At 45.3% G+C, this 27996-nt stretch overlaps 1 protein-coding gene and 1 long non-coding RNA gene across 2 annotated transcripts in view; one reads left to right on the top strand and one right to left on the bottom strand.

Moving 5' to 3' along the window:
• Window positions 1–27996, top strand: part of CCDC178 (coiled-coil domain containing 178) — a 360418-nt gene that overhangs the window by 147593 nt on the left and 184829 nt on the right. The window contains exon 16 of the mRNA XM_030552997.1: window positions 15099–15258. Within this exon, the coding sequence (XP_030408857.1) occupies window positions 15099–15258 (160 nt within the window). The remainder of the gene's footprint in view (window positions 1–15098; window positions 15259–27996) is intronic.
• LOC115646759 lies at window positions 2913–17090 on the bottom strand. Its single transcript, XR_003999116.1, has 3 exons — window positions 17078–17090; window positions 12263–12267; window positions 2913–3018 (listed from the first exon to the last, which is right to left on the bottom strand). It is a non-coding gene; the product is annotated as an uncharacterized LOC115646759 (long non-coding RNA).

Below are 27996 nucleotides of genomic sequence, written 5' to 3'. Positions count from 1 at the left end.
TCCGCCCATAGATCTTCATCGAGGTCCAGATCTACCTCCCAGCACTAATACGACCGTCAGTCCCAGTCCAGATCACGGTACCACTCGAGATGGCGGTACCAATCTCCATCCCTGCGGTGCAAGCCAGCAACGCATGACAGTGCAACCCAGCATGAGCAGTCAGCTCCACTTTGGCCTTCCTGCCCCAACTCAAGGTCATCCCAAGTGGAGAGTGGCTACCGCGTCCATGACCAAGATGTGGATGGCGCTAGCCAATGGCACGACGAGGGACAAGATACTGCTCAGGGACCCCCAGAATAGTCATTTTGGACCCCTTGGGCATACCATCAGGCCCAAGGTACCCCATCGGGAGCTTCTCGTTCTGCCCACTTAGAACCTTGGGTCCCGGAGGCCACTGTCAGTTCCCCGCAACCCAGGGGGCTTGGAGGTGATGGCCCTACCCTCAGCTCAGGCCTATGCCCCTGGCGTGGAAGACCTAGGGCAGCTGGACCCCCTCCCAGCAGGACTTGCCCCAGGACCCTTTAGTCCTGGGTGTATCCTCCTGGTACGCCCCAGACAAGGCGGTGGCGGGCACGTCCTCCTCTGGCTCACCACCTATAAACCTCCATGCGCACCAAGACTTGCTTCGTAGGGTTGCACAAAACATGAACCTCCAGGTGGAGGAAGTGGTGGAGGTTGAGGATCCAGTGGTGGACATTTTATCTGCCGATGCCCTCACACGTTTAGCCTTGCCCTTTATTAGGACCATCCAGGCTAATGCCAATTAAATCTGGCAGTCTCCGGCGTCTATTCCTCCCACTGCCAAGGGAGTGGAGAGGAAGTACTTAGTCCCCTCCAAAGACTATGAGTACTTGTACATTCACCCCCAACCATGCTCCCTCGTTGTACAGTCCATTAATGAGAGGGAAAGACATGGTCAACAAGCTCCCACTCCTAAATTCAAGGACGCTAGATTCCTGGATTTATTCAGGTGCAAGATCTGTTCAACTGGCGGCCTACAACTTAGGGTGGCTAACCAGCAGGCCCTCTTGAGCCATTATAATTATTATACCTGGAACTCGATGGGGAAGTTCAAAGAGCTGGTTCCTCAGGAGTCCAGGGAGGAGTTTGGGGCCTTACTAGAGGAGGGCAAGAAAGTAGCCAGGACCTCCTTGCAGGCTTCAATAGATGCAGCAGACTTGGTGGCTAGGACTCTAGCCTCGGGTGTAGCTATGCGCCATATCTCATGGCTGCAGGTGTCCTGTCATCCATCGGAGCTCCAACAAACAATTCAGGGACTGCCCTTTGATGGCCAGGGGTTATTTTCAGACAAAACTGACTCCAGATTCCGGAGCCTGAAGGATAACTGGGCCATCATGCGCTCATTGAGCATGCATACCCTGGTGACGCAATGTAGGCCCTTCCAATCCCAACCACAGTGCACCTACCCTAACCCCCGGCCGAGACAGGACTTTTCTAGAAGACATGGTTGCGGTGGTAGGAGGAGGCAATCTGGTCCTCAGACAGGCCAGAACCAGGGCCCCCCCCCCAAACCATCGGCGGGGCCCAAACAAAACTTTTGAAGGTGCATCCAAGGTTGGAGCACTAGTCTCCTTACAGAATCCTTCCCCACCTTTCACCAACCACCTCTCCTCTTTCCTCCCTGCATGGTCCTGCATAACATAAGACTGCTGGGTCCTACGCACGGTGGAAAGTAGAAACCGACTTCAATTTGTTTTGTTCCCCCCTTCCCACCCTCCCCCTGTCCCTCTTCAGGGACCCCTCTCATGAGCAACTCCTTCTACAGGAGGTGCAGATGCTCCTAACTATCAGAGCTATAGAGAAGGTTCGAAGGGATTTTATCAGCAGGGGGTTTATTCCCACTACTTCCTAATCCCCAAGGCAAAGGGGAGGTGTCATAACATTTCTTCCCAGATCTGGACCTTAGCGTCCAAAATATGGGTGTTAGCATGAAAACCTCCAAGCTTAGGTACCAGCTTGGACCTGGTATCGCTGCCACCAGCTAAGAATTATACAGTGCCTAGCTCACTGTGGTCTCCCCAAAACCTTCCCTGGGGGACCCCAAGACTCAGATTCCTTGAGTCTCACAACAAAGGGGAATAAACCATTTCCCTTCCCCCTCCTCCCCTCCAGGTGTTCCCTCCCTGGTTTCCTGGGGAGATATACAGAAGCAAGCTCCGTGAATCTAAACAAAGGAATTCTACCCTCCCTGTTTCCAGTCCTGGAGACACAAGTACCAAGAGAGCTAATCTCTCTTCCCCTTTACCCAGAGGGTATGCAAAGTAAGGCTTAGTAAATCTAACACAAAGAGATTTTCCCCCTGATTCCTCCTCTCACCAATTCCCTGGTGAGCTGCAGACTCAATTCCCTGGAGTCCCCACTAAAGAAAAACTCCAACAGGTCTTAAAAAGAAAGCTTTATATAAAAAGAAAGAAAAAGGACATAATATATAGTCTCTGCATCAAGGTGACAATATACAGGGTCAATTGCTTAAAGGGAAAAAATGAATAAACAGCCTTATCCAAAAAGAATACAATTCAAAACACTCCAGCAACTGCACACATGTAAATACAAAAGAAAACAATATAAACCTATTATCTTACTATCCTTGTACTTACAACTTGGAAACAGAAGATTAGAAAGCCAGGAGATAGAAAAATCACTCTCAGAGCCAAGAGGGTCAGACCCAAGACAAAGAACAAAGAACTCACACCCAAAACTTCCCTCCCCCCAGATTTGAAAAAGTCTTGTTTCCTGATTGGTCCTCTGGTCAGGTGTTTCAGGTTACTGGTGTTACCCCTTTACAGGTAAAAGAACATTAACCCTTAGCTATCTGTTTATGACAGGAGGCAATGGCCCATTCCGGACCTGCATGGACTCAACAAATTTGTGGTAAAGTTGAAGTTCCACATGGTTTCCCTGGGGACCATTATCCCTTTCCTGGATCCTGGAGACTGGTATGCTGCCCTTGACCTGAGGGACACGTACTTCCACATAGCGATCTACCTGCTGCATAGGCTTCGCTTTGTGGTCAGTCAACGACTCTTCCAGTTTACCGTCCTCCCCTTCCGCCTATCCACGACACCAAGAGTATTCACAAAGTGTATGGCTGTCATAGCTGCCTCGCTCCATCGATATCGGATCCAAGTGTTTCTGTACCTCGATGACTAGCTCATTCGGGGTTGATCCGAGCTCCAGGTGCAATCCCATGTTCGGTTCACCGTGAACTTGTTCATACAGCTGGGCCTGCTGCTCAATGTCGAAAAGTCCACTTTGCAGCCAACCCAGAGAATAGATTTCATCGGAGCAGTCCTAGATTCAAATCTCGCCCGGGCGTGCCTACCGCATCCCTGGTTCCAGTCCATTGCAAACATTATCCATAGCCTCTGAAGCTTCCAAACCTCGACAGCACGCACGTGCCTCGGTCTACTGGGATACATGGCGTCTTGCACCTTCGTGACCAGACATGCCAGACTATGCCTCCGTCCACTTCAGGCCTGCCTTTCATCAGTCTACCGTCCAGGCCGAGACAATCTAGACATGGTGCTCACGGTACCAACGGAAGTCTTAAGCTCCCTGGCTTGGTAGCTGAACCCCAACTTCGTATGCGGGGGGATGCCATTCCATGTCCCACAGTCCTCCCTAGTCCTAACCATGGATGCATCATCTTTGGGCTGGGGTGCTCACCTTGAGGACCTTTGCACACAGGGCTTTGGTCCACACAAGAGATAAGCCTGCACATCAACGTATGGGAACTGAGAGCAGGACACCTGGCATGTCAGGTGTTCTGCAAACACCTTCAGGGCCATTGTGTCGCAGTCTTCACAGACAACACAATGGCCATGTTTTACATTAACAAGCAAGGGGGAGCATGATCGTTCCTCCTCTGTCAGGAAGCCATTCACCTGTGGGAATTCTGCATAGCCCACTCGATCGACCTGGTGGCGTTGTTTCTCCCGGGAATCCAAAACACCTTGGCAAATTGCCTCAGTAGGTCCTTCCTGGCTCACGAGTGGTCGATTCGCCTGGATGTTATCCTTTCTGTTATCCAGAAGTGTGGGTTTCCCCACATTGACCTTTTCGCCTCTCGTGAGAATCGGAAGTGCCAGCAGTTCCGCTCTCTCCAGAGGCGTTCCTCGGGCTCCCTGTCAGATGCTTTCCCAATGCCGTGGAAAGACCATTTGCTCTACACATTTCCTACATTCCCATTGGTCCACAAGGTCCTTCTCAAATTGCGAAGAGACATGGCCTGCTTAATCTTGATTGCCCCGGCATGGCTCAGGCAACATTGGTACACCACGCTCCTCGATCTGTCGGTGACCACACCAATTCCATTCCCAGACCTGATCACTCAGGAGCACGGCTGACTGTGTCATCTGGACCTGCAATCTCTCCATCTCACAGCATGGATGCTGCATTGCTAACTCAATCTGAGCTGCGTTGCTCCCCCTCGGTGCAGCACGTACCCTTCGGTAGCAGAAAGTTCTCTACTAGGTCCACGTATCTGGCCAAGTGGAAGCGTTTCGCCTGCTGGTGTGCCCTGAGCAACACTGCCCCTCTGGAGGTGCCAGTACCTACCAGCCTAGATTATCTCTTGTCCTTGAAACAGCAAGGCCTAGCAGTTTCATCCATCAGAGTACACCTAGCAGCAATTTCGGACTTCCACCTGGGTGAAAATGGGCGCTCAGTTTTCTCCAATCCAATGGTCAGCAAGTTCTTCAAGGGATTGGAACGTCTGTACCCGCAAATTCGGCATCCAGCCACCAACGTGGGACTTCAGCCTAGTCCTATCCAAGTTTATGGTGCCCCGTTCGAGCCGATGGTCACTTGCTTGCTTCTGTCCCTTTCCTGGAAAACAGCTTTCCTCATCACTATCACCTCGGCGAGACATGTGTCGGAACTTCAAACTCTCACGTCGGACCCACTGTATACAGCTGCGACCACACCTTGCCTTCCTTCCTAAGGTGGTTTCTGCCTTCCATGTCAACCAAGACATCTTCCTTCTGGTCTTCTACCTGAAGCCGCACACTTCTCGAGGAGAGCAACAGCTGCATTCCCTAGATGTTTGCAGGTCCCTTGCCTTTTACATCGAATGAACGAAACCCTTTAGGAGGACGACCCAGCTGTTCATAGCAGTGGCAGACCGGATGAAAGGCCTCCTGGTCTCCATGCAGTGCATTTCATCCTCGATTATATCATGCATCCGTGCATGCTATGATTTGACTGATGTCCCAAGTATGCACCTTACTGCCCACTCTACTAGGGCTCAAGCTTCATCCTCTGCCTTCCTGGCTCATGTGCCCATACAGGAGATCTGTAGGGCAGCAACTTGGTCATCAGTACATACCTTTGCTTCCCACTACGTGACAGTGCGGCAGTCCAGGAGTGATACTGCATTTGGTTCAGCGGTCCTTCACTCCGCGACATCTCACTCCGACCCCACCGCCTAGGTAAGGCTTGGGAGTCACCTAATTGGAAGAAGAAAAGATGGTTACTCACCTTTGTAACTGTTGTTCTTCGAGATGTGTTGCTCATATCCATTCCAAACCCGCCCCTTCTTCCCCTCTGTCAGAGTAGCCGGCAAGAAGGAACTGGGGGCGCGTGCTGGGGCATATAGCCTCAGCCGATCTGCTGAGTGTTGCTAGGGTAAAAATCTTCTGACGATCATGCATGCGGTGCGCGCACCTCTAATTGGAATGGATATGAGCAACACATCTCGAAGAACAACAGTTATGAAGGTGAGTAACCGTCTTTTACTTGCCTCCACACCTTATAACTCCTTTCCTGTCATCACATTCACTTCCATTTGCAGGTGCTACACATTCCCAGCTGCCTGAGATTGCCTTCTTCCAAACCTTGATTCAAGCAGAATGATTCAGCTGAACCTAGTGCTCAGACCTCCAGTCCAGTGGACTCCAAAAATAGAGAGGATCAGTGTTCAGTATCTCATGTCCAGCAGTTGATACTGACATCCATTTGATCAGTTTCATGCAATGGGATGCTGTATCCCTAACTTTATTCCTTGGGTCTGGCCAAGAATCTTTAATAGCAACTGAAGTTGGTAGTGAAAGGTTGTAGTATTTGTTTTGTCACTTCCAGTAACTCTCTAGTTCTGAATAGTTATTGAGTTCAGCACTCCTTCTGCTGAGGGATTCTGCAATAATTTTTCCAATTCCTACTCTTTAAAAAAGACCATTGATTTTGAAATTTTGTAAAGAATACTTTGAATATTTCTTGAGCCTCTGCTTCTCAGGTATCCCATCTCACTCTTAAAGATCTGAAGCCACTCCACTTCCAAGACTTGGATCCAAATGATTGAAGTTGCTTGTTCCCCATCTAATTTTTACCATTCTCCTCTGCACAGAGACCATACAGCACAAGTGGAATTCCTCCCCTATGTGAATTGCTGGAAAACTAGGATAGTGCACCTATGGCCTCTATGATCTTTGGAGCATACAGCCTGTGTAAAAAAAAAAAGGGGGGGGGAGGAGAAAGGAAAAAAAGACGGTTACTCACCTTTGTAACTGTTGTTCTTCGAGATTTTTTGCTCATATCCATTCCAGTTAGGTGTGCGTGCGCCGCGTGCACATTCGTCGGAGATTTTTACCCTAGCAACACTCGGTGGGCTGGCAGGGTGCCCCCTGAAGTGGCGCTGCCATGGCGCCTGATATATACCCCTGCCGGCCCATCTGCTTCTCAGTTCCTTCTTGCCGGCTACTCCGACAGTGGGGAAGGAGGGCGGGTTTGGAATGGATATGAGCAACACATCTCAAAGAACAACAGTTACAAAGGTGAGTAACCGTCTTTTCTTCTTCGAGTGCTTGCTCATATCCATTCAAGTTAGGTGATTCCCAAGCCTTACCTAGGCGATGGGGTCGGAGTGAGACGTTGCGGAATGTAAGACCGCTGAGCCGAAGGCGGCATCGTCTCTAGACTGTTGGACCAATGCGTAATGCGAAGCAAAGGTGTGGGCGGAAGACGAAGTGGCCGCGTGGCAGATTTCCTGTATGGGAACATGGGCCAAGAACGCGGCAGATGAGGCTTAAGCCCGAGTAGAGTGGGCAGTAAGATGGCCAGTCGGAACATGAGCCAAGTCGTAGCATGTCCAAATACAGAATGTCACCCAAGAAGCAATCCATTGGGAAGAGATTGCCATGTCCTTCATACGTTCTGCCACCGCTACAAATAGCTGAGGTGAACGCCGGAAGGGTTTGGTCCTCTCGATGTAAAACGCGAGAGCCCTGTGGATATCCAGAGTATGCAGCTGCTGTTCCCGTCGCGATGAGTGCAGTTTTCGAAAAAAGACTGGCAGGAAGATGTCCTGATTAACGTGAAAGGAGGAGACAACCTTAGGGAGGAACGCCGGGTGTGGTCGCAGCTGTACCTTGTCCTTATGGAACACTATATACGGAGGATCCACATTCAAAGCTCTAAGTTCCGAGACCCGTCTAGCCGAGGTGACAGCAACTAAGAATGCTGTCTTCCAGGACAGGTACAGCAGTGAGCATGTGGCTAAAGGCTCAAAGGGGGGCCCCATGAGCCTGGTTAAGACGAGGTTCAGGTCCCAGGTAGGGGCTGGTTGTCTGACCTGGGGATAGAGTTGCTCCAAGCCATTGAGGAATCTGGAAACTATAGGATGGAAAAAAACGGAACTGCCAGCATCCCCAGGATGGAAGGTGGAAATAGCTGCAAGGTGCACTCTTAGCGAAGGGATCACTAGACCTTGCTCTTTCAGAGACCATAAATAGTCCAAGATGGTGGGGACTGATACAGACTGCGGAGAAAGGTCCTGCTGAGCGCACCAGTGACAGAAGCACTTCCATTTAGCAAGGTATGTTGATCGCGTGGAGGGCTTTCTGCTTCCCAGCAGCACTTGTTGCACTGCGACCGAACAACGCAACTCCGATTGGCTCAACCAGCCAGCAGCCATGCAGTCAGATGAAGGGACTGCAGGTCCGGGTGGTGTAGCCTGCTGAAGTCCTGTGTGATCAGATCCGGGCAGAGTGGCAGGGGAATCAGGTCTGACAGAGACAGGTCGAGTAGCATGGTGTACCAATGCTGCCTCAGCCAAGCTGGAGCGATCAGGATAAGGCAGGCTTTGTCCCTGCGCATCTTGAGCAGAACTCGATGGACGAGAGGAAACGGTGGGAAGGCAGAACAGAAGTGGCCCGTCCATGGAATGAGGAACACGTCCGACAGGGAGCCTGGGGAGCAACCTTGCAGGGAGCAGAACACCTGGCATTTCCTGTTCTCCCTGGAGGCAAAAAGGTCTATTTGGGGAAAGCCCCACCTCCGGAAAACTGAATGGAGAATGTCTGGACGGATGGACCACTCGTGCGCCAGGAAGAACTTGCTCAGATGATCTACAAGCGTGTTCCGGACTCCTGGGAAGAAGGAGGCTACTAGGTCTATGGAGAGGGCTATGCAGAAGTTCCACAGTTGGATCGCTTCCTGACACAAGGGGGAGGACCGCGTCCCTCCCTGTTTGTTTATATAATACATGGCCGTTGTGTTGTCCGTGAAGTCTGCAACACAACAGCCCTGCAGATGGCGCTGAAACGCTTGGCACGCCAGCCGGACCGCTCTCAGCTCCTGGACATTGATGTGTAGCGTCAACTCCTGGGACGACCAAAGGCCTTGGGTGCGCAGGCGCCCTAGGTGAGCACCCTAGCCCAGGGAGGACGCGTCCGTTGTTAGGGACGTGGAGGGCTGGGGAAGATGGAACAGTCGTCCTGCACACACCCAGGAGGATGTTCGCCACCAGTTGAGGGAGCCGAGAACGCTCGGCGGAATTGTCAGAATGAGGTCTATGGCGTCTCTGTGCGGCCGATGGACGGAGGCGAGCCAGATTTGGAGAGGACACATTCGCAGCCTGGCGTGCTTTGTGACGAATGTGTATGCAGCCATGTGACCGAGGAGACCAAGGCAAGCGCGGGCAGAGGTTGTTGGAAAATGCTGGAGACCTTGGACAAGTGAGATTATGGCCTGAAACAGTTGGGGTGGGGGGCGTAAACTGGCCGTCGCAAGGTTGGAGTCCAGCATTGCCCCGTTAAACTCTATCTTCTGCGTAGGCATCAGAGTGGACTTGTCTAAGTTGATGATCAGGCCTAGACATAGAAAGAGGTCCTTGATAATGACCACATGGCTGATGCCTTGTGCCTCAGAGGCCCCTCGGATAAGCCAGTCGTAGAGGTAAGGGAAGACGTGTATCCGACGACGGCATAGGGAAGCAGCGACAACCGCCATACACTTTGTGAACACACGAGGGGCTGAGGAGAGGCCAAAGGGGAGGACAGTAAACTAGTAGTGTCGACGGTTTACCAAAAAGCGCAGATACCTCCTGTGAGGGAGATAAATTGCTATGTAGAAATATGCATCCTGCATGTCAAGAGCAGCGTATCAATCTCCGGGATCCAGGGAAGGAATAATGGTTCCCAGGGATACCATGCGGAACTTGAACTTTTTGATGAATTTATTCAGTCCTCGCAGGTCTAGGATAGGCCGGAGGCCCCCTTTTGCCTTGGGAATGAGGAAATATCGGGAGTAAAACCCCTTGCCCCTTAACTCCTCCGGTACCTCCTCTATAGCTCCGATTGAGAGGAGCTTGTGGGCCTCCTGGATGAGGAGTTGCTCGTGAGAGGGGTCCCTGAAGAGGGACGAGGAGGGTGGGTGGAATGGAGGGGGTGAAACAAACTGAAGATGGTATCCAAGCTCCACCGTGCGTAGGACCCAACAATCTGATGTCAACTGGGACCACGCCGGAAGGAACGGGGAAAGATGGTTGTAGAACTGAAAGGGATCCGGGGAGGCAATTGGTACACTGCTCTCGGGCGCACCCTCAAAAGTTTGGTTTGGGTCCCAGCATTGGTTTGGCGGGACCGGAATTGTTGCCCCCTTGAGGTCCAGACTGACGTCTGCAATTAGTACGACTTTGTCTTCTGGCAAAGTCTTGCCTTGGCTGAGGCGGGGGGTAGGGGCGCTGTGGTTGGGAGCGGAAGGACCGTCTTTGAGTCTGAGGCGTATGCATTCCCAATGAACGCATAATTACTCTGTTGTCCTTTAGACTCTGCACTCTGGCGTCCGTCTTTTGCGAAAACAAGCCTTGACCATCAAATGGCAAGTCTTGTACCGTATGTTGCAACTCCGGTGGCAGGCCGGACACTTGAACCATGATATACGGCGCATGGCTATGCCAGAAGCGACTGTTCTGGCCACCGAATCGGTGGCATCTAACGAGGCTTGTAAGGAGGTCCTTGCGACCCTCTTCTCCCTCCTCCAGGAGTGCTGCAAATTCCTGGCCGGAATCCTGTGGAACCAACTCGGCAAACTTCCCGACAGCCTCCCAGGTATTGTAACTGTATCTGCCGAGGAGGGCTTGTTGGTTCGCTATGTGGAGTTGGAGACCTCCCGCAGAATAGATTTTTCGTCCCAACAAATCCATGCGCCAGGCCTCCCTAGATTTAGGCGCGGGGGCTTGTTGGCTGTGGCACTCCCGTTCGTTGACGGACTGTACCACCAAGGAACAGGGAGCGGGGTGCACGTAGAGGTACTCATACCCCTTGGAAGGCACCATGTGCTTCCATTTGACCCCCTTGGCTGTGGGCGGGATGGAAGCTGGGGATTGCCAGATAGTATCTGCTCTAGCCTGGATCAAATGGATGAATGGGAGAGCCATTCTGGTGAGTGTCTCTGCAGACAAGATGCTAATCACCGAGTCCTCCACCTCTGGAACCTCCTCTACCGGCAGGATGATATTCTGGGCGATGCCGCAGAAGGTTGTGGTGTGACCGGAGGTCAATCGGAGGTGGTCCCGGTGATGACGTCCCCGCTACTGCCTCATCTGGGGAAGAGGAGGATGACAGCCCCAGGACGAATGGGTCCTGTACTGACACCTGGTCTGGGGGGACCTCCGTCTCCGGAAGGTCATGCGGTTCCGGTGCATGTGCACTGGTGTCCTCTGTGTCAGCGGGGAAAGGTCGGCTGACGGTGGCCTCGGGCACACGGTACTCTGAGTTACCGGAGCGTGATGGGCCAGGCGGTTTGCCTTGGGCTTGATGATACGCCCAAGGTGTCCAAAAGGACCACTGATGAGGTCCGTGGTCCAGGCCATGAGCATGCGTATTCGAGTCCCCATAGGAGGCACTGTCCGCATGGGAGGAGACGGATGGATGACGCGAGGCCATGGAGGAGCTGAAGTCGCTTGGACCAGGTCTCTGCATCCATTGGACTCTTGTCTGTGTGGTACCAGTGAATGGTACCGAGATTCGAAGCAGTGCCAGGAGTGGGACCAGGACCTGCGACCAGCGCGGTGCCGGGAGATCGACCGGTGCCTCGCATCACCATGCCGAGATCGGCTGTGAGAGGTACGGCAGTGCCAGGATCTGGACCGGTGCCGAGAGTACCATGATGGACACCGGGATCTCGAGCAGTGCCGCGAGTACGAGCGGTACCGGGACTGCGAGTAGCGCCGAGAGCGGGAGCGATGGCGGGACAGAGAGCGTCTGCGGGACCTGGATCGGGACCGGCGGCGTTCCGCAGTGTCCGGCGAAGATGGCCTCATCATGGCGGGCTTGCCCAGTGACTGAACAACCCGCACCGGTGGTGCTGGAGGTTGGGGCAGCTCAGGCTCCATCACAGCAATTAGTTCCTGAGCCGTGGAGAAAGTCTCCAGCGTCGAGGGCACGATGAGCTTGACCACAGCGCGCGCTGGGGAGCTGGTAGGCACCGGACTCGACAGCTCCTGAGAATCAATGGTGTGGAGGCAAGCGGTGCCACAGCAGTTGACGATGCTGGGCGGTCCGCCTTGGATGTACGCTCTGACTGCGGCGTAGATACAGGTGCCGCAGGAGCCTTGTGCCTCTTGCTCCTCAGGGAGAGGGATCGGTGCCAGCCAGAGGGTTGAGCCGGTGAAGGCTGGTGCTGAGGAGTCTTCACTGGAACCCTGCATTCCGGTGCGGAGGAAGCACTCGTCCCCGGTGCCGGAGTCGGTGCCAAAGATGGAGGAGTTAGAGCTGCCTCCATCAAGAGTTGCTTGGGGTGAATGTCCCGCTCTTTCTTTGTCCTGGGCTTGAACGCCTTGCAGATTCGGCACTTGTCCGCAAGGTGGGATTCTCCCAGGCACTTTAAACAGGAGTCGTGCGGATCTCCGGTGGGCATCGGCCGATGACAGGCCGCGCAAGGATTGAAGCCCAGTGAACCGGGCATGGGCCCCAGTACCGGGAGAGGAGAAGGGGCTAGCCCCTGACCCTCTAACTATATACACAACTACTATGAAACTACTAATAATATAAAAGCTAACTAGAACTATAGAAAAACTAACTATGTACACAATAACTATATAAACGAGTGAAGAGCTAGGGAGGTGGAGATCTGGTAAGCCATGCTCCACTGTTCCAACGACCGACATGGGCGGGAAGAAGGAACTGTGGAGCAGATGGGCCGGCAGAGGTATATATCGGGCGCCATAGCGGTGCCACTCCAGGGGGCGCCCTGCCGGCCCACCGAGTGTTGCTAGGGTAAAAATCTCCGACGAACGTGCACACGGCACGCGCACACCTAACTGGAATGGATATGAGCAAGCACTCGAAGAAGAAGAAAAGGTTCTTTCTCATTGCTTGTTACATCTTGCTGATTGTTATTTCCCATTAGTGGTGAGTATGCAGAAGAAAGGAATATTTCTTACCTGTTAATTTCTTTTATTCTATTAATGTCTCTAATAGTCTGTCCCAGCAGTTGGCATTTTATGTACATATCTTAAAGAAGGCTTTCCCTGGAGCCAGTTTCTATTATTTTCTGGATGGTATAGCTGGTTAAATGTTAAACATGCTTATCTATTTGGAATTACATCTTTTACTTTTGGGTGGAATGGTGATTGGTTTAAGTGATTGTTATACAATTTTAGAAGAACTCTTCTAGTAGTTTGCAAGATAGGTTAACTTAAGGTTCCCAGCATTCTCTTCAAAATGCTTGAACTGACCCCATCTATGATGAGAGAGATCAACTCATCTGTGAGGATTAGTGTAGATATTGAGAAAATTAAGGCAAGTAGCATGTAAGAGACTTTTCTGTTTGAGTCTGACTCAGTCTCTTAGACCCAGTGATGAAAGATCATTCAAATACCTCAATAGATTTTTAGTTTGTTCATCAGCAGACCTATGAAATGGGAGTTACTGTTTCTGTGAAGAAACCATGCACACTTTAGGGAAGCAGCTGGAGGCGGCTGCTCTTGATTCAAGGTGTTGATTCCTACCTGGCTTGGTGGAGAAACTGGGGACGTGGGGTTCCTGCTGCTGCCTTCACTCATGGCTATTGCTTACTTTCTAGCTTACTCTCTCACACTTCTATCTGATCTCCTTTCCCATTTATTACTGTTTAACTGGAAAAAATAGCAAAAGCCTAAACATAAACTACAAGACTAAAATAGAAATTTTGTCCTATATAATACTAAAACATCAGTACTATAAAATTAAAAAATGTCCAGAACAGTGGCACTGAAAAGACTACCACAAATCCCTATGCTAACACACTAATTAAGGAAATCACAGTCCCACCCTAAAGCCCATCAAGGCAACCCAATAAAAATGGTGAACCATTTTGAAAAACCTTTCTGCCTTTCAGTCTCCCTGGGAAAAACAAAAAGCCTATAGAAAATGCATAGGACTAGCAATTCTAAGATAGAACCTACCACATTGCCAACTGTACCAAGCTCCTCTTGTCTCATTGGGGGTCCACAGGGGCAAGTTTGATTGGATTAGTGGGAGATAGCCAACACCTGGGGTCCTAAGGGAACTGGGAGTGTGCATACTTAATTATGCTGGAACCTTTTCCTTCCCTGTACCTAACAGCCTATATAATGTGCCTGGAACATAAGGAGAAGGAAATGTGAGCAAAGGGACAGATTAAGGGGCACATGCTAATGACACGAGCAAGCTGGGGGAAACAAAGCAGAAGGGTCTGTAACCAATAGAACATACTTTCCTCCAAAATTTGGAATTGAACCCAGGATTCCTGAATCTCGGCACTGCTATGCTTTCAGCAGATAGCTGTAAATCCCACTGGCAAAGTATGTGTCTCATTCCTCGCTAGTGGCTAGTTCTACTACTGATACCAGATATGCTGTTAGTAAGTGATAGAGGTCTGTGCAGTGGATCTAAAGTTTCCAGTACTGCTGATGACACACGTGAGATCACCATGATTATACATGAAGGAATTTTTGTGTGTTTGTTTGCTTTATTTAAAAAAACGAAGGAAATTGCATTACCCCACCTCCCCCCAAAATGCAATTTTAAAACAACATTTAGGTTATAAAGTAAAGCACTGAAAAGTTAGGAAATGCCAGACTTAAGGTTTCCTGTGCAACCTTTATTTGTCCCCTTGTGTATATGCATTATGACAGTTTTTAATTACATGATCAAATACTATATTATCGATAGGACCACTGATTTGCTATATTTTATTTTTCATATCCTTTTGTGTGAGAATGTGGCTCCGTTAATAACATGAGTACTCATGTACAGACCTCTGAGGAAAAGGAAAATTATAACAAATACATTTTAGAAACCTCTAAAGATGGCCTAACATACCTTTTATATTAATCAAAAAGGCACAATTTTAAGAAGAAATGTCCAAGGACTGATCAGGTCTAGAAACTAATACTGTATCCCACTGGAAAGCTTTTTTTCAGTGGCTAAAAGCTCTCATTTCTATCCCTGATAAGTCATCAGATATTGGTCTAGGGCCTATTACTAACTGTTCTGCATCTCACACCAGTATAATTTTAGAGGAAAACTTCATATGTGAGGGAAAAGTGATCCTTTCCCAGGAAAGCTGATATTTTAAAGTGGAAGATTTTTTTGAAGTTGCTGAGAGTTTTAAATGTTAGTAGTTTGATGGAGATGGATTAGTGGGCAGAGTACATGGTGAGGTTGTTCTAAAGAACATAAGTTATAACTATCACATGGTTCTATATGGTTTTACAAATGGATCTTAACATATGTGAGATTTGTCTGTCTTTTTGTCTACGGTAAAATTTAAATATTAAACTGTATAAATCAGTTGATAATATTTTAATTTTGATTAAGAACTTCTTTCTTTTAAAGGGAAAATTTTAGTGCTGTTAACTGTAAGCAGGAGAAAAATCAGATGCTAATTGATTATCTCCAGAATGAATTAGGAAAATATGAGAAGAGAATACAGCATGAGGAAAAAACATATGGAGAATTACTATGGACTAGACAGAAAAATTTGGAAGAGATGAAGGTGAGGACCATTAGAACTGTTTTGTTTAACAGAAGTAAAACAGCATCACTTAAATCTGATTACTGACTTCTTTTAAATACTTTAGCACAATTTTATTACATTTTCAGTATAGAAGGGCACAATCTTCTTGGCAATATTCAAGTAACACCCCTTATTTACGTCCATTGCTATTTTTCTGTGTTGGGACTGTAGGATCTGGTCCTGACATTCCTAAATGACTTCCTTTAGGATAAGTATACAGTTATTAATTTGATTCTGCAGTGTTAATTTTACATGTATGTTTAATTTGAGTGTTTCCCATTCCATTTTCCTGACCTCTGTTATGCAAATCAATGAACATGCTAAATCTTTTATCACTTTATAAATTGGAAGGCAACAGATATTCCATAATGGTATCTTCTATATGAAATTTGACTGGAGCACTGATGCTGTCTTTGGCACCAAGCAGATTGACCCCCTGAGCCTGGGTAGAGTTAATTGCAAAATCAGGGCCTAGTGAACAAGAAGTTTAGAAAATACAGTTGCTTTAGCTACAAAACTCTTATGAGAGATCAGATACTATAAAATTCCCTAAATTCTATATTGAAGAATTATTCTCACATTTTAACTTTTCTATCTAAGATAAAGAAAAATTACATTGTTTCTTTTTTGTCATGACAAAATTTAATTGCTGTTTGTTGTGCTTTGCATACAAATGATATTAACGATACTTGCATGGTTCTAAGAACACTGATAGATTAATATTTTTATTGTCAGTTATGTTCAAAACAATCTTAGATTATTAAAATTTGACAGAATTTAAAAAATTTACTTTATTGTCCTCTTCACCACTATATTGCTTGTTTAGTTTTTGCCCTTCACTCAAAATAGGCATTGAAAATCACTTCTACTATCATTTTTACTTAGTTTAACTTTCCAGCTTTGATGTACTAGCACAGTGACACTGTACAGTATTTTAATTGCAAACCCTCCAGGTAACTGTTTCAATCAAAGTAAGATTTTTTTTCATTCAAATATTACCAAAACATTTTATGAAACATTTCAGTTAACATTGGATCTGTTTATCTCCTGCGTTTGCACACGGCAGGTATTTACACTTGTGCAAAGTAATACATGTGAATGTGAAATATCAAATCACTCCACTCACAATAGTGGCAGTAGTGCTTTGTGCTCACTTTGCATTGGTACACTGTTATAGAGAATAAGGCCCATTATGTTTTTAACACTTGGTTTTGTTTGTTTCTACAAAGTCTGTGTTGATCAGAACAAACAGGAGAATGAACATAGATATAGAGGTAGTTTTAAAAGTAGACATTTTGCAACTTCATTAACTGTTAACTTTAATGGGAGAACCCCCAAATACCAGGCATTTATTTGGGTTCAGTGCAGTGTGAAATGAATAATATGCCAAATAACCAATATTCAGACTTGCCCCTCTTCAGCCTAACCCTGGGGATTCACCCTCTTGCTCCGTCCCTGTGAAGGGGAATGAGGATACACATGAAGAATACTTAATAAGGTTTCCCCTTTTTCTGCAGACTAATAGACTCCAACAGTATCTCATGTTTACATCTGAGAGCAGGCCCCTTGGAGCGTCTCACTTGCACTGGCCACAAGAGATGCCACTCAATAACTTGGCTATAACCCTAAGCCCAGAGCTTGGTATCTGCCTCCCATCAATCCAATCTGTAGGTTCTTACAACCACCCAACAGTCCTATATCTGAAGAACTCACTTGTCTTCCCTGTAAAGTTCAGGAACGTTGTTTCTGGTTTCCTGGCTGTGATCACTGTGTCACCAATGTCCCAAAAGAATCTGACCTTTCGGTTCACAGTCCTCTGGGCTCAATCCACACAAGCAGAGGTGACATCTTTCCGTCATATATGCAGTGCATTTGAGATCAATCACCTTTGTGCCCAGATGCAACTAGGTAATTCAGCCTACGTTCCTGATAAATCCTGACTCAAATTCACCTGAAAATTCTGAAATCATTCTCCTTTAAATGAATAGTTGAGATATTAGATGAATGTAATTCTCCCATCAGGGAGTGCAGAAGTGGCGTGAACTGGTCCCATAATATTCTGTGACCTGCTTGCTGTTCTCTTGCCATGTTGTGGGCTCAATGCCCTATTAAATTGCCTGTACATCCAGACATCCACCTTATTTCTGATGTCTCCTGAAAATTACTCATAGGAAAGGTTTAGCTCATATTTTCCAACTCTCCCGTTAGTTTCCATTGTACTACAGGCATAGGCCATAACTTTCTAATGTCAAGCCCCATCCAGGGCCCCTTTGGGAATCAAAACCTTCCAGAACTCCAGATGTTGACATTCCATTTTCTGGACTGTGTCTCACTCAAGCTAATGCTTTCCTCCATACTGCAGTTAATGGATGTCTGTCTAGGTAGCTATCATCCCTCTATGTACTGTAAAAGGCCTGGCTCTAGCATACACAGGGCCCAAAATGTTCCCATGGCTTTTACAGGCATACTTGTTCATAGAGTCTAAGGCTAGAGGGACCATAGTTATCATCTAGTCTGACCTTCTACATAGCCCAGGCATCTGGGCATTCTCTTAATTCTGTTTTGGTGTCCTCACTTATGCTTGATCAGTCTTTTACCTTCATTTAACTTCCACCTCTGCCAGTTCAAATGCATGCTTGGGGCTGTCTCATGCTTCCTCTCTGGACTCTCCAATTTATCAGCATCCTTCTTGAATTGTGGATACCAGATCTGGACACAGTATTTCAGCAGTGGTCACACGAGTGCCCAGTACAAAGGTAAAATAACATCTCTATGTCTACTAAGATTCCCCTGGTTATGCATCCATGGGTTGCATTAGCCCTTTTGGCCATAGTGTCACACTGGGCGCTCATGTTCAGGTGATTATCTACCACAATCTCCAATTTTTTTCAGAGTCACTGCTTCCCAGGATAGAGTTCCTCCTCCATTCTGTAAGGCCTACATTCTTTCTTCCTAGATGTATGCATTTACATTTCATCATATTAAAACCTATAATTTTGCTTGCACTCAGCTTACCAAGCAATCCAAATACCTCTATATTAATTATCTGTCCACTTCGTTTTTTACTACTCCCCTATTTTTTTTATGTCAACTCCAATTTTTTATCAACTCCAATTTAGTGATGATTTTATGTTTTCTTCCAGGTCATTGTTAAAAATATTATACAGAGCATAAGAACCAATCCTGGTGGGACCCCCATGAGAAACACACCAGCTTGATGATGATTATATTTATTTATGTGTATTACTATAATACCTGCAACCCTAGTTAAGGACCAGGACCCTATCGTACAAGAGCTGTACAAAAACAAAACAAAAAGGCCGTGCCTGCCCCAAATATCTTAGGATCCAAGTGCCGTGATAGCTTCTTTAAACCTTACATTCTGCGGATACAAAACAGTGTTCTTTCCCAAAATTTATACTAACATGTACACTTACATTCTATACTGACGTGCATGGTATAAACGCATAGACAGCTGAGGATCCCATCACAGACACTGGGATCATATTTGAAGAGATATTTCCAAAAAATACTCTTCAAGGTGATTCCTTGGCATGCTATTCTTTTAGCTCTAGTACAAATACATTTCAGATTATATTATTACCTGCTACTTATATGGTTAGTATCCTTTCAATTAAAATAATTACAAGTAGGAGTATTCTTGTTTTTGAGGCTGGAGCAAGAATTCCTGAATAACCAAATTCCCTCCCTGTCCTTCCCAAACTTAAATCTCGTCCCACATTTAGGTCTAGCTATTGGATGAACCCTAAACATGAACTTCTAAAATGCAGATTCATATACCCATCAAACAGACTTGATTACATATGAAGGTAATAATCTGGAATAAATTCTGTTGCACTTAGCATCCAGAGATATACTGATATTTTATATTTTCTTTCAAAGGATAACAATGGGCATCACTGTCTATTTCTGTTAATTAATATTAGTGTTCTGCTAAAAGAAATCCTTAAAGCACAATAATTTCTCCTAGAAGGTGTTCTGTTCTATTAATTAATTACAATGGTGTGTGATACTAGGGTGATTAATAATAGATGGATATTTCCTTATGATAGCTTTTAAACATGCATTTACAAATATCAGTTTTTCCTCTAAAATTGAAGTAGACCTCCCCAAGTATATACAAATATACTTTGTTTGGAACCAGTTGGTTTCCATAGTGGCAAACCAAAAGTACATGATGGAAATTACTGACATTAGAAATACCAAGCAGAGCTGTGCAGGAACTGAAATTTCCATTTCACTGTAAATTCAGTGATTTTGAAACTTGTTTCATTCCAAATCTGAAAGAGAACAATTTCCTATAAATTTATAAATTTCCCATAAAATGAAATGTCCAGAAGTAAGTTTTAGTTATGGTTTTAGTTAAGTTTTAGTTAAGTTAAGTTTTAGGCATTTTGCATGATAAAAAGTTCCACTGGAAAAATTCAACCAATTGTAATGCCAAATCATGATATGATGCTTCATCAGCTAGCATTACTAATGAAAGCATATGCAGAATGATGTATGTCAGCAGTGCATATTACAGAAATAAAATATCATGGTGGTTTTTCGATATCATTCTTCTATGGATGCTCCATTGTAGGAGGTGTACACACCTGCGTGCAGTCAATTGGAGATTTAAATTAGTAGTGTTTGCACCAGTGCACCACATGGCCTGCTGCTTCAGAGCGAGAGCACGTAAGGAGAAGCAAATCTGTCACCCCTCCAGTTCCTTTTCAGCTCCCTGCAGCTTGAGACAGAGCATCTGCATGTCTGCTGCTTCCTAGCAACTACTTAGTCATTCTTCCGTTATTCGTTTTATTTCTTTTATTTTTTACTTATTATTAAGATATTTGGCACAAATATATGCCTTGGAAAGGGGGGTGTCTCCACCTACTTTTTTCTTTTCCCCAATCTCCAGGACTGATTCTCTTGGCCTTGTATCTGGTGTATGCCGAAGGCTCCAGGATTCAAAGACTGTCAGACTTGCAAAAGGTTTTGTCGCCAGAGCAATGGGCATTATATCTGTCTCTGGTGTCTCAGAGACTCTCATGTCCCATCCTAAGTGCAAAGTCTGTATGGACTGTAAGAGCAGGTCTTGCAAAGGAAGCTGAGCTGAAATTCTTCCTCCTGGAACTGTCATGCCCATTTGGTTTTTATTCCCCCACCGCCCCCAAGTATTTCAGCATCTCCCAGGGCTTCTTCGGAGATAAAACATGTCAAGAAAAGAAAGTCTACCTCTCCTCAGAGAAGAAAAAGAGTCTAAGTCACTTCTTAGAACTGTTTCTGAGAAGACCTCATGTCCCAGAATGGCTACCTCTGAGACTCTGTCAGGCATCGGCACCAGGCCCTTGGTACCATCTAAACAGACGTCTCAGGATAAGCCAGCCAGCAAGAAATGATGAAAGTCATCTTCCCCGGCACCATCAAGGCACTGAAACTCATCAAAATCCAAGGGCATGAGAAAGTCCAAGGCAATGGTACTGTCTGTTACTCAGACTCACATGGAGCCCTCTCTTACCTCTGCTCCTCCTCTGATACCTCAGACCATATATGCTTGGAGCATAGAGATCCCACTTTAACAGCTCCTTTGGCACTAGCAGCAACTCCCTTCCTGTCCCCTCAACTACGTCTCCAGTACTGCCCCCAGTCTAGGCTATACATTATCAAAGCTTTCCTGAAAACTTTAGGTTTCTCTCACAGGAAGACCTCTTCATTTTGGAGGAATGAGTGTCACCCATTTATATTAGAGTTTATCACAGTACCTCTGTGCCCACCAACCACCTCCTCTCATCAGGTTCCAGCAAGTGTTCACCCCTGGTACTTACCCATCCACCTGTCTATATGCTGCAACCTCTTGTAGCATTTCCAGCACCGATGCCTACTGCCCCTCCTTGGGTGACTGGGGACTCCAGAAGTTTTCAGTAGCTTATTCTCCGATGCCTCAGAAGTATACCCTGACAAGGACTCCAGAAGCTGCCATATACCCTTGAATACAAATTCCCCTGGGGTCCCTTCTCCTACCCACTTCTTCAGTGGGACTGTTGGGATCCCTGGACAACCTGTGGGGACCAATTATGTAGGGCCTCTGCCCTCAAGAGACCATGTCTGGAAGTTCCCCAGTCATCTCAACAATCACCGGCACTGCACTCATAGTCACCAGTGCTGCATGTTTCCCTGGTATGGAAGGAAGATCAGGAGGGTCCACTGCCACTCCTCCAAAGGAGGAGATTCCTTCTTCCCATACATCTTTTCCTCCCTGGATAAGGCACTGATGCTAACACCACCATCCTATGCAGACAATTTTAGGTAATTTCAGGACTTAATGAAGAGACTTGCAGTATCTCTTCACATCTTGACAGAGGAGATTTGAGAGTCCTGGCACTCTCTGATGGACATTCTTCACACCAGTCCACGTGAGGAAATAGCACTGCCCATTAATGAGGCACTCTTATCTCCAGCTCGTAATTTGTGGCAAATACCTGCTGCCATCCTCACATCTATCTGCAAAATGGGCAGACAAAATATTATATACCAGTCGGTGGACTGAATATTTCTTCTCACATCCCAGTCCCAACTCCCTGATGATGGATTCAGTTAATGAGAGAAACTATCATATTTGAATTCAAGATCCTATGCAAAGAAGGACATGACAACAGCAAAACAAAGGCTTCAGAAAGGCGGATTTCAATCAACTCAGAGAAAGAGTAGGCAAAGTCCCATGGAAAGACCAATTAGGAAGAAAAAGAGTCAAAGGGGGCTGGCAGTTCCTAAAAGATGTAATACTAGAGGCTCAAAATCAAGCTATTCTGATGCAGAGGAAAGATAAAAAGAGCCACAGGAGTCCAATGTGGCTGCACAAGGAGCTTTTTAGCTATCTAAAAACCAAAAGAGATATATACAGGAAATGGAAGGAGGGGCATGTCACCAAGGAAGTATAGAGGGAATAGTGTGAGCATATAGGGACAAAATCAGAAAAGCCCAGGCAAAGAGTGAGTTATAGCTGTCAAGAAATGGTAGAGACAATAACAAGGGGTTCTTCAGACAAACATGTCAGACAAAAAAGAAAGATCAGAGACTGTGTGGGTCTGCTGCTCAGTGGAGAAGGTGAGCTGGTAACAGAAGATGATAGGAAGGCAGAGCTGCTCAAAGCTTACTTTGCTTCAGTCTTCTCACAAAAAATAACATGACTGGATGACTAGCGAAGTTACCGTAGACAATTAAGGGGAAGGGATGCAAATTAGGATGAGTAAAGACCATGTCAAAGATCTGACCAATTTGAATGAATTTGGATCAATAGAGACTGATGGTATTCACTCCAGGGTACTGAAGGAATTAGGTGGAGAAATCTCAATGCCACTGTCAAGAATATTTACAAGCTCATGGATGACAGGAGAGGTCCCAGAAGATTGGAAAAGGACTAACGTAGTGCCCATCTTTAAAACGGGGAAAAAGGAGGAGCTGGGGAACTCTAGACCAGTCAGGCTGGCTTTGAGGCAGAGCCACCTACTTGTGTAACTTGGAAATGGTTTTTGATTTGGACAACATCTACACAAATTCAGCCTTTACTAGATATTATTCTATCACCACAGCATCAAGATTGGACGCAAACTTTGGAAAGACAATCCTGCACCCACTATTTAATTAGACTCTGAACCCACCTTCTGCTGGAACTGCTTATGAGTCACCTGAGAAATGACAGTTACTTACGTGTATTGTAAATGTTGTTTTTTGAGATGTGGATGACACGTATTTCCTGACCATCCTCTACCCCTTTGCATTGGAGTCTTCAGCTGAGGATTTCAGTGTAAAGAAACTGAGGAGAGTCAGGGTGATGCCGCCGTTACGTACCCAAGGGAGGGGCATGAGCACCACCCCTCTGGGTACTACTAGGCAAAATACTCATATTTGGTGCTCTGGGAGTGCACAAACCTGAGTGGAATATGTCTGCACCCACATATCGAAGAACAATGGTTACAATACAGGTAAGTAACTGTCTTTTCCCAAAACAAAGAGCAGTTGGAGGGCAATCTTAAGCCTCAGAAACATGACTACCTACATTCTTTTGCAGCATTTCAGGATGGTGACCCTGGCTTCCATAATCCCTTGTCTGAATCAATGGGATTGGTTTACTGCTTTCAGCCTTCAATATGCATATGTTCATGTCACTGTGCACCCCTCCCATAAACATTTTCTGTGGTTTGTTGCTGATTCAAAATGTTATCAATATCGTGCCCTCCCTTTCCGACTTTTGATAGCTCCCATCAGCTAGAAGGGGGGGAAAACTTGGAGCACTCATGGCTCACTGCCGTATCTTACCTTCTATTGTGACAAGGTCATACTACGCCCCAATCCTCAGTTTATCACGAAAGTTTCATCAGACTTCCATATCAACCAAGATATCCATCTGCCAGTATTCTTCACCATACCTCACTCTTCCGGAGAAGAGACAAGCCTTCACACTGTAGATATTTGGAGGGCACTACCCTTCTGTCTGGATAGGAGTAAATGCTTCAGGGTTTCCTCTAGGCTGTCCATATCCTTTTCTGAAAGAATGAAAGGACAATCAATCTCCTTTTAAAGATTATTAGAGTGGATTTCAGTTTGCATCATAGCCTGTTATGAGATCACTGGGATACAAGTACCCTTCCCAGAGTGTCAGCAAATTGCATCAGGGCTCAATTCACTTCTGTTACCCTCCTCAATGATGTTCCCATCACTTAAATTTACAGGGCCACAACTTGGTCTTAAGTTTACTACTTCTCCAAATATTACACTACTCTATCTGCATCCAAAACTGATGTGACCTTTGGTGATGCTGTTCTCTGCACCATCTTGGATTTACCCCCCTCAGTAGCCATCTCCACTTTGAGTTACTGCTCGGGAGTTTTCTACATAGGGACATGTACTTCAAAAAGGAGGAAAGATTACTTAATTTTCAGTAAATAGAATTCTTCAAGATGTTTTGTCCCTCTGGGGTCTCCACCTCCTGCCGTCTTCCTCTACTACGGGGAGTCTAATTCTGTAGTTGAGAAGGAACTGGTGCAACAGAGGATCCCTTCCTCCCTTTGTGCCTTCACTCTGAAGCATTAGGCCAGACCTGCAGATACTGCTCATCCAAATCTCTGGTTGAGAGCACGCAAGCATGTGCACACCCTGCAATGGAGCCCCCATAGAGTCAAAACATCTCAAAGAACTCAAGTTGTTAAAAGATAAGTAACCTCTCCTTGTGGTGAATGTATTAAGAAATACTGAAGAAAAAACTAAATCAGACGAAACTATTTGCTGAATAATATAACATATATTAGTTATCTTTTATGATCTGTTAGAGGTCTATATAGGTCATCTTGCTTTTCTTCTAGCTATTTCTTTCAGTATGTCAGCAGGCGTTAACTTCAGAACAGTCACCATATGTTATTTACAAAAAATAATTTTAATCAACATTAATGTTTAAAGATGGATTGTAGCATATGCATGTAAACATAGGAGTTTACATTTCAATATGTGTCAAAAGATGGAGGATATTTTTTTTAAAGCTGCAGAGTGTCACAACTCCCTCTAGGCTATTTTGTGTGTGTGCAGGGTAAGGGTAACAAATCGTCTGGCTATAAAATTGTCTTTAATTAGTTGACTCAGTGGCTTCCAACAGTGTGCTATACTGGTATGTGGGAGTCCCATGTTACAAGATAGACTTCTGAATCTCACTCCCTGCTCCTGGGTAGACTTAGCATATTGTGAATGTGACTTATATGGTGTCCTGTGGGGAGTGCTGACAGTATTACCCAAATAACCATCCTGCTGTCTGATTTTACTGGCTTATGGGGAAGTTATACACCTGCCCTCCTGAGGAATATGCACAGCTGGAGCCATGGTGATAATAACATTTTGAGTGAGAATGGAAGGGATGAAAAAGGGGAAGGGCAATGGGAATTTAAAAAACAGATTTGTCTTATGGCTCACTGAGAGGCAAGTTCATATGGCAAAAAATACAGCAACCCTGACTGTAAATATAGGTTAATAGTATTGTAACAGTCACAATCATTATATAAATAATGGGAACAATTGCCAGTTATACTTCATATGGTGTCTGATAGTGAAGGTTGTGCTTACCTTCTCACTCAGAAACTTTTGAAAATACTTTTGGTCTTTGTCCTTAGAGTTGGAAGAAATTCTCTTCTGTAGTTTTTGAGTTATCAGTGCATGTTAGGAGTAAAAATGTACTTTGTGTAATAAAAATTGTACCAGTTTGTTTCCTTACAGAGAACTAAAATACCATCAGGACATTGAAACTTGACCTATTAAAAATCCTTCTTAAAGAGTGCATCCATGATTATGTTTGGAGAAAAAATTGGCTGGAAATTAACAAAGTTATGCACACTTGAAAATTACATACTGGATATGCACAGAATTGTATTTCGCCAAGTCTAAAGAGTTTGCACTCCTGGAAACGTGGTCTATATTTTTTTTCCAGAAATGCACACCCTTTTCAAAGTATGTTAATGGTCACCTGGTGGCCTTTAGGATTTAAAGCAGCTTAAACGTCTGTGCCACCTTAATTCCTTAAGACAAGTTAAGCATCTATTCTGATTTAGAGGTTTAAGTGCTTACGCTGCCTTAAATCCTTAAAGCAGCAGTAGAGTGGGGATTGTCAGCATTTGAAAATCATTATCTTTTATAACAACTAAAAATCAGGGAAATTTAAATGCAAAAAACACTGCAAGGATGCAGTTATACTTGAGAGAAATAGGAAATTCAAAAGCTTGTTCCTGCAGCAATATTAATTTGGCCATATTATCAGTACACATGTATGCTATTCTTGTTAATCTAACTGAATATCTAAATTGATATGTTGCTGTTTATGTTGTTAAATATCTAACATAAAATATATAGGATGTCTAATATGGCTGATTTAATATAGTTGTAGCAACGATGAAATTTTCATTTTCTGATTGTGTGTTAATTTTAATTCTGTAATCTTAACGTTATTATTGTGATACTTAAGCCTCAAACTGCATTGGGGACAGGGTGCCTGGTTTTTGGAGGCATTCTGCTTATGCTGAATGTCACATCTCATGCTGGTGCAAATGAGCCTGACTCCACATCGTTTGGGGAGTATAGCACTGGGGCAATGCTATTCCCCGTCTTAGTGCTTAGTGAACATGAAGACTGGAATTATGTCTGATTTCTGTGCCGGGGTTGAAGAGGGAGGAAAGTGGACTCCCTTGCATCCTCCCCCTTCTTGGTATGTCCATGTAGAGACAGCCATAATCTGGCCTTTAATGCTGTAGTATTTTCCATTTAAGTTGAAATTCACTTTACCTGTATAAAATCTGAGTTGGACTTTGTGGGATGGTGGCAGGTGCCGGGTTGGGGAGGTGAAATCCACCACTTGGAACCATGGTGTCAGGCTGCAGTGCAGTTTTTCTCTAATTTGTTAGTTTAAAGGATTTTGTACAGACTGCAGATTCTCTGTGCTGTTAGCTTAGAGTTTTAGGACCACTATGCAATCATCCTCTGACCTCCTCCAATACTACCTTTAGCTCTGGAGCACAAGAAATACAGCAGCCTCATTGCACATCAGCTCAGCTAGTGGCCAGAACATACTTAGCATCATCTTGATGTAAGTAATGTTGAAGGCTTAATCTGAACTCTCTGCACAAGGGGTAACACCATTATAATTTGGTTTTTTTTTTCTTTGTAGAATATATATTATATTTCCTGGACATATTTATGATGATCTCAGTTACTGTGTTAGTTTGTGTCCTGTTTTGGTTGGTTGGTTTTAAAAAAGTCCAGGAAGTTTATTCTAGATTAAGCATCCCAAATGAGTAACATTATAGGCGAAAAAACCAAAACCAAAAACGTAACTAGAGATGTATGTATGTTCATAGGTTGTCAATAGAAAATGTGGATATTATAAATTCATTGTCCCTCTGTGATGTATATTTTTAATGTTTCACATAAAAATGAAGCAATGTAGGCAAAGCACTGTTGCCCTCATTAACCATATCTCTAAATTCTTTCTCCCACATTTTTCTTTTAGGCTGTTCATTTACTCATTCTTTGAAGCAAAATTGTCCTATAATGTTCTTTGCCTAAACTGGAAGGTGGTAGGATTTTTCTCTGTCCATTAATCCTTCAAGCTTTTCCTTTTTATTTACCAGTCTCTGTTCTAGCTTTCCTTTTTTAGTAACAATTGCGAGGGAGGATGTGTACACCACATTTTTTTTAAGGTGTTGGTTCAAACTCGAGTACATATCATCTAGCATGGGGAGAGAGCATGAAGTAACAAGGCCTGCAACTTAATTTTGGTTGTGGAGATTAACCAGATACCTTTGCAAAACTTTGTCTCTTGCAAACCCAGTAGGAATGTCCATATGTAAACACTACACTTTAACTTTAACGAGTACAGTGATCACCATTAAACACTGAATGGTTGCAACTATCTCTATGTGGTATTTGAATTATCACAGTACTTCTCTATTTTTAGGAGGGGAAATAACTGTGGTATGTCTCATATCACAGCATGGTGTAATAAAGGTTAGCAAATATTGACTTTTTCATGCAGAGCCCTGTAACAGACATAGTTGGGCCATATTTTCTTCTCTGATCTGCATGATCTTGATATCTTTTCTGTTCTTCCCCCATGCACAGAAACTGCATAGAATTGTAGTGAGATCAGAATAGCCTTTGAGAGATGCCATGTGAATTGATAAG

The sequence above is a fragment of the Gopherus evgoodei genome, chromosome 2, assembly GCF_007399415.2.
Source record: "Gopherus evgoodei ecotype Sinaloan lineage chromosome 2, rGopEvg1_v1.p, whole genome shotgun sequence".
In the NCBI taxonomy this organism is placed as follows: domain Eukaryota; kingdom Metazoa; phylum Chordata; order Testudines; family Testudinidae; genus Gopherus; species Gopherus evgoodei.
Note: the sequence above shows the minus strand (reverse complement) of the source record. Positions and strands in the feature narration are given on the sequence as shown.